The 16,549-nt window shown below is 37.1% G+C and overlaps 1 protein-coding gene across 2 annotated transcripts; it reads right to left on the bottom strand.

Moving 5' to 3' along the window:
- Positions 1 to 9,209: 9,209 nt before the first annotated feature.
- Positions 9,210 to 15,471, bottom strand: LOC137956357 (CMP-sialic acid transporter 1-like). Of its 2 annotated transcripts, none has more exons than XM_068803836.1 (9): positions 15,290 to 15,471; positions 14,416 to 14,563; positions 13,115 to 13,198; positions 11,932 to 12,146; positions 11,708 to 11,786; positions 10,124 to 10,296; positions 9,821 to 10,007; positions 9,642 to 9,719; positions 9,210 to 9,474 (listed from the first exon to the last, which is right to left on the bottom strand). In XM_068803836.1, exons 2-9 carry the CDS (start codon positions 14,467 to 14,469, stop codon positions 9,331 to 9,333), a joined length of 1,014 nt encoding a protein of 337 aa, XP_068659937.1. In that variant the 5' UTR covers positions 14,470 to 14,563; positions 15,290 to 15,471; the 3' UTR covers positions 9,210 to 9,330. The 2 variants fall into 2 exon arrangements, with proteins under 2 accessions (XP_068659937.1, XP_068659930.1); XM_068803829.1 differs by having other exon boundaries at positions 14,416 to 14,510.
- Between the last annotated feature and the right edge of the window lie 1,078 nt (positions 15,472 to 16,549).

Here is a 16,549-nt window from a genome sequence, read left to right as displayed (position 1 = left end):
AATGGGGTCCTGAATCTCCACATCACACCATGCAGGAATAGGACTAAGCTCTGCGCAACGCACGAAGTCTTTCAACAGAAAAATGAGTAGGAAAGATAGAATGAAGGAGAAAGAGAGAGTAGGTTTATCAGACTTCACTGATCGCTGAACGTTAAGCTGGTTGCCAGTCCGCGTGAAATGAATATAGGAACTGTTAACCCCATAATTTTCAGGACTGATCTAGTGCTCGACTTCTTCCGCAACGATGGAATCTCTACTAACAGTAAATCCATACGGCCTTAAATCGCTTGGAGAACATGATTTTGGCTGGTTTTGATTGACCTCTCTATTTCTTGAAGAAGCTTTCTATAAAGAGTTTTGATGACCGGAACTCAGTACTTGAGGTGACCTTTTAACAGGGAGTATTCATATCTCAAAGATTATATTAATTTATATCTCACAAACTCTGAGAGGAAGGATTCGTTACAGAGGCTTGGACAAGCTTTACACTACTAACTTATTACAACGACTACAGAGTATTCTACTAACACAGAAACTCAAGTAACCAAGCTCCTCCAAGGCAAGTTCAATAGGAAGACCATAGAAAAGCACCCATGGCAAACTTCCTCTTTTCATTGACATCTCCAATCACAGGTAGGCCATATTCTCTGAGAAGGCAATCGAGCTTCCACTCGGGCATCGTCTCATAGTCGGCTTTGGTGTAGCGTGGGTATTGCAAAGGCATCTGAAAATAGGAGCATCTCTCTTTTACTTGCTGCTGCTGCGGTCCGCAGCCACATATCTCCACTTGGGCCACTCCCCTGCTCGCCGATCCCACGTCTCCTCCTTTACCCATGATTTCCCTCTCTGTCTCTCTCTCTCTCTCGCTCCCTCTTCCACTTAGCTCAAACTGCTCAAGACAAGAGAACTCCTAACGCCCGTTGTGAATCAGTGGCAGACTGCCGTTTGATATTTATAGAGGGCGGAAGGCAGCTCTGCCTTCAGATTGCTCCATTCAGATAATTGTATTTTGCTCGGTATCTGAGTGGCAGATTATAGTAATATCTGGAAAAATAGTAGAAAGGGCAACATGGGTCGGTCTGGTAGAATGTACTCGAAGATGAATTTCCATCACAGAAAGCTCTTACTGGATCAATGACTGCTATGGAGACCCTCTCTCTCTTACAAAAATTGGCTCCCTGCAGAATAATAAGAGATCCCACCGCCTCTAATCATTCTATACTGTATTTGTTTTTTCTTCTACTTGTTCTGTACTCCATTGTTAAATAGAGGCATTAAATGCTTGATATAAAGTTGATTAAGATTTCACACAGGAGACCCAGTTACGTCTCTTTGTTGATCTAATCAGTATTTTTGAGTGGCATCTCACCATGTAATCAGATATCTATTTACGCAGGTCCCATAAAAATTAACAACTTTCATTCTGTCGCGTATTAAGACGTGGATCAGAAAATTTCAAGAATTAGTTGTCACAATATTGACATTACAGACACAGCATTTACTGAAATTTCTGCTTAATCATCTTCTCGACCAAGATGGTCAAAGAAACCCCTTTTTTCAGAGTAAGCGAAGGGCAATTAGCTTTTTATCTTTTCTGATTTTTAACAGACTGAATTTAGTTCCGATTGCTTGTACGCAATCTGCTAAATATCATGATAAGAAGCTTGCAGCGAGAACGGAGAATCCAGTGAGATCTAATGTTAAAAGGAACAGATCCAGTTGTTTCTTTCGGGTGATTAATTCAGAGCAAACACTTCAAGAAACCGAAGGTTCAAATTTTCACAAAAGTAATTACTAATCGTACTAAATCGCTTGTTCTGCATTTTCCTGTTTCAATTCTCATTTATAGTTTACGGTTTACCGACTTCATAGGGAGAGAAAGTAGGTAAAGGGGAACACATGATGGAAGTATTTTTAGGCTAATTGAATTTCTCATTAACCTTAGAAAATTCATTGAATAAAATGTAAATGGAAACCTAGAAACTTACCTCCATCCAAGCCCATTAGATTTCGGCTTTCCTGAAGAACGAAGACTTTCTCGCACTTTGGTTTGGAACTTCCGCTCTCTGATCACTCTAAGATGGTGTAATACCGAAGGATTTGAGTAACCGGGGACCAAATTGTTTATATCAGTCAAGTTTCAATCGAACTTGCTTCCTATAATTGCCGATGGGAGGGAATTATAACTCCCAATATAAGTGGACCATAACTTCCTAAAAGGAAGTTACTTTTTGATAGAAGTTGGACCACTGCTTCCAAAACTGAAGGAAAACAGTTAACATTCTCCTACTTGGTCCACACTTCTAATGTAATCTGAATCACTCTGATATCGTCCCAACATTCCTACAACAAATGCAATATCAGGTCTTGTGCAAACTTGAACATACATTAGGTTTCCGATAGCAGAAGTATATGGAATGTCTTTCATTTGTTCCCTTTCAAGGTCGTTATTTGGGCATTGGTTCAAATTGAACTTATTACCCTTCACAATGGGAGTTACACTTGGTAAATATTCTTTCATCCAAATTCTCTCTAAAATTTTATTAATACAGGTTTCCTGAGACAAACCTAAGATACCTCAAAATTTGTCTCTATGAATCTTAATGTCAATGACATAAGATGCCTCACTCATATCCTTCATATTGAAATTTTTAAAGAGAAATTGTTTCACCTCATGTAGAAAACTCTTATCATTGGTTACTAGCAAAATATCATCCACATATAAAACAAGAAAATAAATTTTACTCCCACTGACCTTTTGGTATATACATTGATCCATAATATTTTCTACAAAACCGAATAAAAAATTTACATTAAGGAGTTTCAAATACCATTGGCGGGATATGGATTTTTTTAGCTTGCAAACCAATTGTTCACCATCACTAGAGGGAAATCCTTCAGGTTGTTTCATGTAAACTTCTTCCTCTAGATCTCCATTGAGAAATGTAGTTTTCACATCCATTTGTTGCAACTCTAAGTCAAAATGGGCTACTAATGCCAAAATAATGCGCAAAGAATCTTTCTTAGATATAGGAGAAAAAAACTTCGTGTAATCGATTCCTTCTTTCTGAGTGAATCCCTTAGCAACGGGTCTTGCCTTGTATCTCTCAATGTTGCCCAATGAGTCTTTCTTTGTCTTATAGGCCCATTTACATCCAATGGTTTTAAATCCACTAGGCAACTCAACAAGATCCTAAACTCCGTTACTTTTCATAGAATTAATCTCTTCCTTCATGGCATTGTACCATAATTCTGATTTTTGGCAACTCGTGGCTTGTGAAAAGAACTTAGGATAATTTTTGGCCCCCAATGTTGTAGTCAAATTCTTGTAGATATACAACATAATCATCAGGAATTGTTGATATTTTTGGTCTAGTATATTTTCTTAATGTTGTACCATCATATTCTTAAGAAGTATGTGGTTCAACTAGTTACTCAAAAGTGTTTGACAACTCTTGAACTACCTAATATATTGGAATGTTGTCAGCAACTTGTGGAACTTCTATGATTGATTGTTCAACACCAATTTGTACTTGAGGGGTACTGTAAACAATAACCAATCTATCACTTGAGGTAGAAGGTTGAGATTCTGAATGTTCTTTCTCAGAAACTATGTTCCGAGTTGGATTGCTCCAACTGATCGAAGTCATTTTCAATAAATTTTGCATTTCGTAATTCCACAATCCTAGTATTGTGAGATAGACAATAAAATTTGTAACATTTGGACCTTTCAACATATCCAATGAAATACCCACTAATGGTCCTTGGGTCCAACTTCTTCTCTTGTGGATTATAAATTCTCACTTCAGACGGGCATCCCCAAATGTGCATATGTCGCAAACTCGGTTTCCAACCTTGCCATAATTCAAATGGGGTTTTAGGAACAACCTTGGTTGGAACTTAGTTTAATATATACACTGCCGTGTTAAGCGCTTCAGCCCACAAGGATCTAGGAAGATTGGAGCTGCTAAGCATGCTCCGTACCATGCCTAATAATGTTCGATTTCTTCTTTCTGCTATACCATTTTGGTCTAGTGAATCAGGCATGATGTATTGGGCAACAATCCCATGTTCTTAAATAAACTTTGTAAATGGTTCAGGTGTTTGTCCATTCTCTGTCTATCTACCATAGTATTCTCCACCTCTATCTGATTTCACGATCTTAATTTGCTTACTACATTGTGTTTCTACATTATCCTTAAAGATCTTAAAGACATCTAATGCTTCATTTTTTTTTTTATAAAACATGTAAAGGTACATGTATTTTGAGTAATCATCTATATAAGAGATGAAGTATTTCTGACCATGTGAATCTGTGTCTGGACTACATATATCAGTATGTATAATCTCTAATATGTCTGAACTCCTATTGACACCTGTTTTTACTTATAAATCTGCTTTCCTTTAATGCAGTCTACACAAGTTTTAAAATCAGTAAAATCCAGAGTATTAAGTACTCCTTCATTGACTAATCTTTGAATTCTATCCATGGAGATATGACCTGATCTCTGGTGCCACAATGTAAAGGAATCCTCATTAATAATACTTCTTTTATTACCCAGTTTGAGTATACATTGAATCATAAGTGACATTGTTTTATAAATTGATGTTATAAAGACCATCAGACAAAATAGCATTCCTAACACAATCAGACTTATAATATAAATTGAAAGATGAATCTGAAAAATTAAAGGAATATTTAAAAGGTACAAGTCATGAACCTGAAATAAAGTTTCTATAAAAACTTGGAACATAAAATGTTTTTTTCTAACTTTAAAACAAAGCCACGACTTAAATTTAAATAGCAAGTTCCTATAGGTTCCACATGTGAACTCATCTTGTTTTCTGATAAGATGTTTTGTTCACTTCCCACTGGTTCCATTAGGTTTTGCAAACCCTGCAAGGAATTCGAGATGTCGATTGTTGATCCAGAATCAATTCACCATGTGTTAATATTGGCATTAACCATATTAGATTTATAACAAATAAATAAGGTTGGATTACCTTTGTCCGCAAGCCATTTATGAAACTTGGTGTATTCCTTCTTCATGTGTCCCTTCTTTCTACAGAAGAAACACTTGGAATTTGCCCTTTCTATGCGTTCCCAACAATTCACTTTCTCTTTGTTCCATCACTAGTCTCTCTTCCTCTTGAACACACATGGTCAAAAGTTAATTAATTGACCATTTATTCTTATGTGTGTTGTATGAGATTTTGAAGGGTCCATATTGGTGCAAAAAGGTGTTCAAGATGTAGTGCACCAGGAAATAATCCGGCATTTAAACATCGAATTTCTTCAGTTGAGCCGCAATATCCCTCATTTTCATGATGTGCTCGCGCACACCTCTCATACTGGTGAGCCTTAGGGATAAGAGTTTTATGATTAGGGTGCTTGTTAGTGCCTTGTCTGAAGTAACAAATTGTTTATCAATGGTTTTCAGCAAGTGTTTGACCTTTTCATGTTGATCAATAGAACCACGAATACCGGTAGAAATTCTAGTTTTAATGAACATCATGTTGAGGCGATTAGATCGCTCTCATCGATCATAAAGCGTGATTTCAACTGCAGTGCTTGTATAAGTAATTGATGGTGGTTCGTCTTTCTTAATAGCATAGTCTATGTCCATCCACCCTAAATAAAGAAGAATAATCTCCCTCGAGACCTTATAGTTATCTCCCTTAAGAGCAAGGATATCACAACGAATATCAGAAAAATTTGCAGGTTGTACAACTACATAAAATTACAAATTACATGCTTATGTTAAAACTGAGGCATAAATTAAATATCATATTTTACCAATGTAAATCATGTTTAAAAATTGAATCTATTGACATAAAAAAATGCATGTGGGCTAAATTTTTTACTTCAAACAGATTTAATTATTTTTTATGATTAAACTTTATGATAAAACTATCAATTTATTTATGAATTCATAATTCCTGTAGGTAAATTATGAATAACTTGATATTTTATCGTAACTAATAAACTCAAAAATAATAAAAATTCCTATGGGATAAAATTTATTATATTAAGTAAAATTAGTTATAATTAATGTCTAATATTATTTATGTGGTCCTAATCATAATATATAATTTTTATTAAATTAAAGATGTTGTGGTTACTCTAATTAATAAAAAATTATATGGATCACTAGACATTAAATCTCATAAATATGAAATTAACTAACACTAATATTATATCATTATGTATAAATATTTTCATAATATACACATAATTAAGAATTATAATATTATGCATAATATTTAATTTTATGCATTTAACTATAGGTAAAAACGCATAAAAATACAAGTAATAAAATGTATGACCTATTAGACACACGAAGGCCAATGGTTTAAAGGTCACGAGCACCCGAAACGCCGGTTTTTTTTTCATTTATTTACACTGAGTCACCCTGGCCTATAACTCCGGTTACCGAGTTGGAACGGCAAGACTCAGCCTGAATAACTCGGACCGTATGTTTCTGTGCGCATCAGCCAAATCTCCATGAAGATTATCGACTTCATGTAACTATCGATGGAAGGGAGTTATTACCTGTATGTGGATCATAACTTCCGGAACGGAATTTACGTTTTCGATAGAAGAGGACTAAAGGGAAGTTAACAGTGAAGTATCAAACCCGGTTTAGTCGTGGAAAAAGCAAATCCATTAATCATCTTCGCGGCCTATCCTTAAAATGGAAAGTAATAAGAACAAAAGCAGGAGTTTGTTTGGCTCACGTTCTCTTTTTTTCTCTTGCGTGTTCTCTGCAAATAAAAGTAATTAATCGTAGGAAAGTTCACATTTAAGAATGTAACATGCACCCATGGCCAACTAGCTCTTTCTGGTGAAGTAGATGATTACGGGCGGCTCCATGCAGACGTGTTCTTGATAGACGAGTTCAGATTTTTCTTTTTCCTCTACTTTTCATGGCGGTTGCTGCAAGTATTCAGACTAAGCACGTCTGCCGATACTTCCGTGGCTCTGCGAGTTGATGTTGCCGCCAAATTGAAAATAATTATCTTCTCTTCTTCACCTGCCGTCTTCGTATTTCTTGGTCGGAGTTTTCTAAGGAGCAGTACCAAGATTGGAACAGCGTGACGGAGAGCATCAATCTTGTCCTAAATTAATGCGATTCGCTTCGGGCCATCAAGGTGACGGCACGTAGGTGTGTGAGTGCCTTGAAGAAGGAGCTGATTGGAATCCACTTGGCGGACGCCATTAAAATGCAGCAGTTAATGCGTGACGTATTCTTGCTTGCTGACCACTCTTTCTTAGATCGGTTGGTACAAGTTGAGTCGCTGCAGGTTGATAGCATCGTCGATTCGACACCTGCTACAGCTTTCTAGGCCGTAAACGCAGAGCGTCCTTTGACATCCTCGCCACTAAATTGTTTAAAATTATCCTGCTCCTGTCATCAGTTTCTTTGGGATGTAAGCACGACTGGATACGATAAAGGCTATTGGGTTAATCAGCCAAGACATGCAGCGACTGTGAGGATAATAGTGCTCGCCAGAAGCACAGAGTCGATCCAGACAGGCCGCTCTTAATTCCTTCTCAACTCGAACATGCCGCTCTTAATTCCTTCTCAACTCGAACCTGATATGATCTCGATCAATTCCCTCGATAGAGAACGAGCTAGAAATGCGTTCATGGTTCCGCCGGAAGGATTGACTCGTAAACATTAACGACAAGACTGGTAGAATGATAACAGGATTGTTGGCATGACTGTAATCTTCAAGATTCTGTCAGGAAAAGAGTAAGAAAAGACGTAAAGAAAATCGCCCATTTGCCATTTCTGTTGCTTTCCTTTACTGCGCACAAGTCATCGATGTAGTTGAGGCAGTTCAGCGTTTTCATATCGCTTCGCCAAGATGAACTACTCATGGAAGGGAAGGAACTAATGAAATCGTCCAAGACGGGGCTGTGTTTGGCAATTATTGTAGAGGCATAAGGAATTTGAAAGTTCGACATTAGTTCAGTGGGCAGAGAGGTGATGATAATGCTCAAATTTAAAAGGCAAGATGAAAATAATTCATTCTCAGACAATTAAACCAGAAACCTTGGTTTTGTACCATCAAAATAACAAAATCTCATCCATTACTCATACTGTGTTGAAATATGATAGGACTACAACGGAAAGAGTACTAGATAAGAAGAAACAAAAGAGAAAAAGAAAAAAAACTACATGCTCGTATGCTCAGCGTAGAAATTCATCCTTATTGATCTCCGTAGATAGGAGAATCAAGCTCAGTAAGAAGGCCACAAAAATGCGCCCATGGCGAACATCCTCTTCTGGGCAAGATCACCCGTCACCGGGAGCCCATACTCCCGAAGTAGAGAGTTAAGCTTCCACTCCGGCATGGTCTCGTAGTCGGCTTTCGTGTACCTCGGGTAATGCAACGGCATCTGGAAGTAGCCGCCACAGTATCTATCTTTCACTCCTCCCTGCTGCCCATCTCCTCGTCTCCCGGCCATTTTCGGAAGAGCGATCGACTCCATCGCTAGCTTGACTCACCTTCTCCGGAATTCTGCTCTGGACCTCTTGTGGAAAATCAGACTCCATGAAAGCGAGCTATTTATAGAGAAGGTAATCGGGTGGTTCGAACCAAAGGCGGTGCGAGCTGCGCGTGAGAAGGAAGAGAGAATCCAGCTGGAAGCTAACTAACATCATCGTTGTCGAGGAACGCTTAATTTATACGCGTATTTCCATGTTCCGACTTCCCAGAATTTCAAACGTAATTACTTGGAGAAGAGTGCTAGCAGATAGCTCCCCTGGGACACTCGTCGGGTTGGATGAGTTCGGTTCCGATGAACTCACCTGACCCGAACGACCGGGACTATTTTAAATTGTAAATAGTCGACGTTTTGAGAATCAAACAGATAAGGAGCAAACTTGGGTGTCCTTCAGATCCGTTTCTTTCAGAGATTAATTTCAATTAATAATGAAGTTTAGGCATAAACAGATAGTGGCACCAGAGAAACGTATCGCGGGGCCTTGATTGTTCTGTTGCTATTACTGCCCAATTACTGCCATTTCTAGGAAATAACAGAAGCTTTGTTTACAGATACGACCATTAATCCCTCGTAGACTCCAACGAAGAAAAACCACCCAGAAAATGAAATCCAACCAAAGAATTTCACGCAGAAAGATGTTGGAAACTCCTCATCTAGTCACAGAACATCATTTTCATTCCGCAGCAAAACCACCTTTTTCTTTCCATCTTCATCATAACCTCTTCTTTTGAAAAAGAAAATTAAACGCATGCCCAATTTGAAACAAAGAATTGTGCTAATATTACAGGTTCAGTTAGAAAAGTACCCATCTTACATCAGGTGGCTGGAGTTCTCTCGACAGCAACTTCGTTCAGAGTTTCAGGTGCAGCTTTAGACATCACAGGCAAATCTACAAGCATGCTAGCAGGGGCGAAGTACATATGTAACGACATCATGCAAATTATAATACCTAAGAAAAGCTGCATCGCCATAGAAGAAAAAGAAAATATCAGTTAGTAGCCGCTAAACATAGTGTTATATATGATGAAGTACTTGAACAAAAGTAAATTAAAAAAAAGAACCAAACTAACTTATGAACGTCTGTTTATAACATAACAATATACATACATATATACAGGGTATTTACCTGCAAAGTAGGCTTAAATTCAAAGAGATACACCGATAAAACCATTGTTAACAGCATTGCCATTGACGTTGAATAAACCTGCAGATTGTAATCTTAACTTAATAAAATGCTCCCATTTGTATTATAACATGGTCCATAACATCTGGACTTCACAATGAAAGTACACCAAAAGAAAGTACCTTCACAATATTATCTGCATACTTCATCAACCACGATACCAACAAGCCAGTAGAGCCAAGGTTCAGCACAACCATCCATGTTGAAACACTGTACCCATTAAAAAGGCGCTGCCACCATGGTCCATTCTCAAAACCATTTTTGAAATCATCCATTAAAAGTCGAGCCATATTGAAGATTGCACCAAACCTGAAAGAGGTTATGTGAAATTCAACTTATTATGGTTACAAAACAATGATGTCCAGATGAGGACAAACAAATAGGTGAATAAGGGAAAGGAGTTTTAAATGGATTAAGATACCAACGTATACAACTGCACATTCTGCCAATAGAGACTATCATCGTTCTTCTTCATAAGAAATTCGGTGTAAACACCTGCTAGAGCTGAGAGGCAAGCAGACAGAATTCCAAGCATATAACCTTGAATTGGAGCTGACAACAGAGAGTCACAAGATGAATAAACCCCACAACCTTTCACCTGCATTCAAGAAGGCTATTACTAGTATATTTATTGTGATCCAGCGAGTTATCAGCAAAAAGAAAAAGAAAAAGAAAAAGAAAAAATGATAGATGAATATAAAAAGTATTGGACACATAACATCAAATTGCACAAATTTGACATTTAAAGTTACAAATCTATTCTTACTGATGATATATGTGTTTAAAAGAAGTCCAGCTTATCATTTAAAAAAAAAAGAAGAAGTCCAGCTTATTGCAACCAAATTCCCATGAAGTGGTTGTTTATGTTGTAAATGAGATGAGCAATCATTTTCCCAGAGGTGACGTTGTCAGGAGAAAGTAAATAGTAAATCACAGATTCTTAAAGGAAGTCAAACTCGATTAAGCTATTGACCATGATTGTACAAGCAGTCAAATGCCTCCTTGAGTCACAGTTAAAATAAAATGACTGAATAGAAGAAATGGATCAACAGAAATATGTTCCCCACTTAGCTTTTTCATCTAATTAATGGACAAACTCTTCCTGCAAGTTATAGCCTTTACTGACTGTTCATGCATGAAATCCTCCACATGAAGCCATACTTCAAACTGAGTCCAATTAAAAAGAAATAAGAAGGATTATCATTCCATTTTACAATGACAAAACATCATTTGAGACCTTCAACAGAGAGCACAGTAGTGCTGGCATATTCTCACCTTACAAGAATCACTTGAATTCTGAGTTTTGTTGGATTTCATTAGCCAAACTAAAAAAACCATGCTCAAGAAGCACAATTGGACTATAGAAATCATACATACTTGAAAATATGAAGTCGACCTCCTGATTGGTATAATATTACTTAGTTTTTTTGTTTTTGAAAGATAAGATTACCGGGATGGAGGAGGGGAGAAAAAGAGTTAACTAGAATAACAAACTCGTGGAAAGAACTACTAGAGAATGCCAATTGGATTTCTAATTCTTTTGAATCCTAGAAAGAGAGAGACTCAACGGTCACAAACTACTTTCGAACATTTGGACATCTCTCTCCCATAGTGAATATTTTGGCCCTATCACCAGATGGCATCATATCAGATAAGTCTCAGGTCAGACCTCACCATTGAAACAAGTGAGAGAGGCAGATTACCACAAATTTCAAGATTGCACGAGCTACACACCTTTGTCCTTTCCATAATAGATAAATCCTTTGAATCACATCTAAATGATGAGGACAGTTAACCTTTTTATTTTAAATCAAAAGTTAAGATCAAGGATGATATTATGCTACATCATCTCACATTAATATTCTCTAGGAAAAACGAAACTCCACCACCTTGGTTATAATTCACTTTCTCTCCCATCAATTCCTTCGAACTAACAGGGCCTTGAGATACATAGAAATGGTAGTAGCAAATCCAATAAGTCAAATGTGTCAAAACACTTCCAAATTTACCTGGCTTGTGGTGGTTCCAACTGCTAGTAGAATAACAGCCATCCACTGCAGATTCGACAATTTCCTCCTCAAAAAAAGCCTGCTGACCATGAAAATCATAAATTTGTACAATAGACAAACAAAATTGCGAGCTGGATCTAACCTCCTTTTAGACTGCCAAGATGTCAAAACCTAAACCATACAAATGATTCATTGGACAGAAGGTCTATTTGATTATTCAGTACCTGAACAATATCCCAGTAGTTACTATCTTCAGATTGCCCATTATCTGATAGGTTGATGTATCAACATAGGTCAAGGTAGCAAACTGAACATTATTGTGAATTAGGTATATAATGGAGGGGATGGGGAATAAACGAACACTCTTCCATTCTGTTGTTATCCTTGGAGAAGATGATGCCCTGCACTCTCTCCAAAGAAGAAAACTAGATACCACAAGCTGTAATAAAATAAAAGAAGAATATGGTTCAATGGATTGTCCCATCAGTAAGCCCATAATTATCTTCTGGGTGAGAATGTTTCAATCAGAATCTTTCAATCTTTTAGCCTAGAACTCTTCTTCAAGACAAAATAACTCTTGAGATATTTGTAAATTAGATACGCTAAAACATTTACAATATACTTAAGTACTTGAAGTCAGATTACATTTCTTTCATTATCTTCACTATTTCTGATATGAAAAATGCAAGCTGAAACTTGGATGGACAGATTTCTTTCTCCAGAAAACCTTGACAGATTCTAGCCCAAAAAGAAGAGCCAGAAATGATGTCTAAAGCTGATAACATTTAGGGGTTCTACTTATTGTTTCTTATTTTCAATTTATTTTCATAATAAAGCGTATAGGACACTTTTTCCCTTCCTAAGATATTACAATTAGTAATATGGTGGTCATTTCAGATATGTTTTATCTTAAGAATCTGTTTACAGTTGTAAATGGGACAGTCCAGTGATCAGAAGGAAGCATTCCGGCAGCCATCTTGAGCTTTTCATTTACCTTGTGCTGCCCTTTAGGATTTCAGCTAGAAAACACTTCTCATAGATTTACTGCTCCTTTACCGTACTCTTTAAACCAATGGAAGAGGAAGAGAAATTTTTTTAGGTTCTTAGTGAACCACTGGTCTCAAAAAGTAACTAATGCATTAAACCAGTCACATATTCCCATTCTCCCTTTTATTCTCCTGACTTCTGTATCCCATTTTCAGTGGCATGTATTGTTCCTACATCCATTTCTCATCACTGTAACTAAAGAATACTTTAACAAAAAATTTTAGAAGATCTTTGAGAAAGAAATCCACACGATTTAAAAAAAAAGACATCCATACGATCATAACAAAAAAATTTATAAGTTCTTAGCCAAGAAACTGCTACTCTGTTCAAACAAAACAAAAATTAAAAAAAGTGTTATACCTTTAAAACTTCAGCAAGAAAAGGAACAGTTGCATAATCATACACATATCTACCATTACTTTGTGATAGAGTTGTCAAAATTCCCTGTCATGTTAAAACCATCAGTAGATAAACAAGGTTAACATACACAGCCAGATCAGACGAGACAGAGAAGAAAGTCTTTACAACAGATCTTTGTAATGATACTGCATGCATTGTTAAAGAGAAGACACACATGCAAGTATTACAGATGGCTGGAGCAAGAACAGGAACACTAGAAACTGCAAAAAGATTGCTAGCCAACAAAATTGAATTTTAAAAGTATAGATATTTATTTCTGAGTAAGATAGGACTGAACCTAACATCTATCTAAGCCACTTACAAAGGGTAAACCTATCATCATAAGTCAAGAAAAGATATTCCATACAGAAAGAGAAAGCGTGAAAAAGAACAAGTAATTTCTAAACATAGTAGACAATTTAACATAGAACTGCTAAAGACACGAATAGAGCCCGTATACAAAAATGGGCATAAATGACTATAGAAACACATCCTGGTGGATGATTACATCAGCAAAGGATTCGGTAGGTCCATCATTCAATAACTCAAACAATATGTGGTAAGACTGTCAATACGACAATGAAAAAAGAAATCTTTCAGAAATGCCTTTTTAAAAATAATGTGGTTAATAACTGGACAAAGAAAAAAGGGTTTCACAAATACTGGGTATAGAAGAAATGGTCAAGGCCATGTTTAGATACAAATCAAGGTCTAGCCCATCTAAACAATATACAAATAAGAGGTTGGTTGGTTCAATTTTGGGATATGAGTGACATAGAAAGGCATAGATAAATGCTTTATACACATCAGACGCTCTCAAGGCCAGATAAACAAAGAGAGTGAACTCAAATGAAATTAGTTTCCTGTTTAAAAAATAAGAAACAAAACAAGGCATGACATTGTTTGCCCTTTTTTATTTTTTGAGAGTACTTAACAATGCTAAATATTGATTAATTAGACAACCTAAGTTGATATTCCATCTGAGCATTCCAAATTTCAAGCCAAAAATACACCACCAGTTTGAAAGAGTTTCAAGCATTTTGACAGATCTCGTAGAAGTGAAGATATTCTCATCTTATTTACCTATAATACACACTAAAATGATAAAATTCACGGATATAAAAGGCATGTATAAGAAATGCAAAGGAAAAAACACAGATGGAGCCCTACAAGTTATTCACAGAAAGCGATAATTGCAACAACTTGGGTGCCAGAAGATAGTATCTTAAAATTCGTTAGCCAAGATTCTTAGGTGCTCTGACCTGGGAACTGGTGAGAATTGTGAGAAGACCAGCAACATAGAACCACTTCATCATCCTCACCCGTACCTGCCCAAAATCTCACATCTGCTGGTTTTCTGCTTCCATATAACTGGTTAAAACACTACCACAAAGACCTTGGAAAAGACATCTGTAAAGAGCATATCTTTTACTGTTCTTATGCTCCCAACAAACTAATTGCATGTCTAGCCAAAGTAAGTACGCCAGGGATCTTCAACAACAAGATAGCTTAATAACTACTCAGAAACCGAGTTTCTTAAGAGCTAATAGTGATTTTACTATAGTTCCATTTAAAATGCGAAGCCATAAAATTAAGCAACTTCCACATCCATGGGATAAACGAAGTAAACTCAACTGTTTGAACCCACTCACTCAAAACTCATTCCAGATTTACTAAATGACATTCATTGCGTCCAGATTTAATTAATAAATAGTATCGGACAGTCTGTTAGAACAGAACCTCTCTCAATCACACTTTTTCACGTTAGGCATTTTCTTAAATCAACTACGTCACATGCATTGACAAAAAATATGATTCCTGACTACTGCATGGAACGCAAAGTGCAAGATTGTGAAAAAAAAAAAAAAAAAACGGCGCGCAGCTGCCACTGGCATTTCGGAGAATTCGGTACTGTTGGAACCATTGGCCTTAAAGTTGGGTTTGGATAGCATAACCAGAACAATTGCAGCTGGGATAAGTGATATGGCGCGCTAAGCTCACAATCGTGGGGTTAGAGGGTACCCTCATAGTGAAGAGTAAGAGACAGCTCTAGCAACAACGAGACCGGAGAGAGAGAGAGAGAGAGAGAGAGAGAGAGAGAGAGAGAGAGAGAGAGAAAGAGAGAGAGAGACTTACTGGACATTAGATGAAGCCTGAAGGTTTGCTCCGGGTGGATCGGAGACGAGGAAGATAGTCGAGCTTGATCAACAGTCTGATAAGAGTAGAGGTGACTCGATTTTTCTTCTGAAAAGAGTAGAGGTGACTCGATTTTTCTTCTGAAAAGAGTAGAAGGGAGTCGATTTCTGAGTTTTTTCCTTTTTCCAGCTCTATAATGAAATGTTCGAGTGTGTAGGTTGTAGGATTGCCCTGATTTGCCCGAACGGGTAACAAATACAAAAAGGCCTAAGCCGGCCCAATCCAATGTGTTAAGATGCATTAAGGAGAGAGGCCCAAGAGCCGGATAATTAATAAAATAATTAAATTTAAAATAATAAAATAATTCAATTTTCTTTATTTCTAGATTTATTTTTTCTATATTTTTCAATTAGAAATAAAAAATAAATCAATTGACTCATTTAAATAAAAAATAAAATAAAACACTAATTTTAATCTATAGGTGAATAAATCTCAGCCATAGATTCATTGAGAGTCGTTGGAAAGTGCTGCGGTAAATAAATCATTCAAATAAAATAATTAGATTTAGTTAAATTGGACCAGATCCTGTAAATCCTACTAGGATCTAAACGACCTCAGCCGACCTATTCAACATCACCACGTGGCAGCTCTAAGTTAGTTTAACCCTTCTATATTCCTACTTGCTGCACGTGTTTCGTTGGAGCGGTTAGCCGTTACCTAAATTTAAAAAGCCTGAATCCGCGGGAGCAGCGCTCGTTCTTCAAGGGCGAAAGCGTTCAGGCTAATTGACGAGTGCTTGGTCAAGGTCACGAACCAGGATCCTAGGCGATCGATTTCCCTTTGGAATTACCGTCTCCCTACCTAAAAGCCTGCCGTAGAACCTTCATGTCCTGTTCTTTCTAATTGATGGAGGGAGTCAGAACTCCCAAAAGTTAGAATCAGACCCTTCTTGTCCCGTTCTTTCCCATCGGTTGAGGAGTCTGCTTTGATCTTCGATTTCAAGCCCCAGAGATGGAGTATAGCTGTTCGAGAATTTGATGGTTTTGGGCAGTTGGCTTAATGAGCGCTTGATTTTGGCTTCTTCTTTTCAGGTGCAAATTTTCTTTTTAGAGTAGTGAAATTTTCGCGGGAGTCTTTTGTATTCTCTGACGCCTGTTTTGTGAGAATCCGGCGTCTTATCACCTTCCAATTTTCCTAAGAAAGTGAATTTTTGTCGGTTTTCACATCTTTCCTTCGGCACTGGATCGAAACCTGTTGTAT

Source organism: Aristolochia californica, unplaced genomic scaffold, assembly GCF_029961685.1.
Source record: "Aristolochia californica isolate CCGP_79_NKW_82.1479 unplaced genomic scaffold, dmAriCali1.0.hap1 SCAF_1, whole genome shotgun sequence".
NCBI classification, from domain to species: domain Eukaryota; kingdom Viridiplantae; phylum Streptophyta; class Magnoliopsida; order Piperales; family Aristolochiaceae; genus Aristolochia; species Aristolochia californica.
Note: the sequence above shows the minus strand (reverse complement) of the source record. Positions and strands in the feature narration are given on the sequence as shown.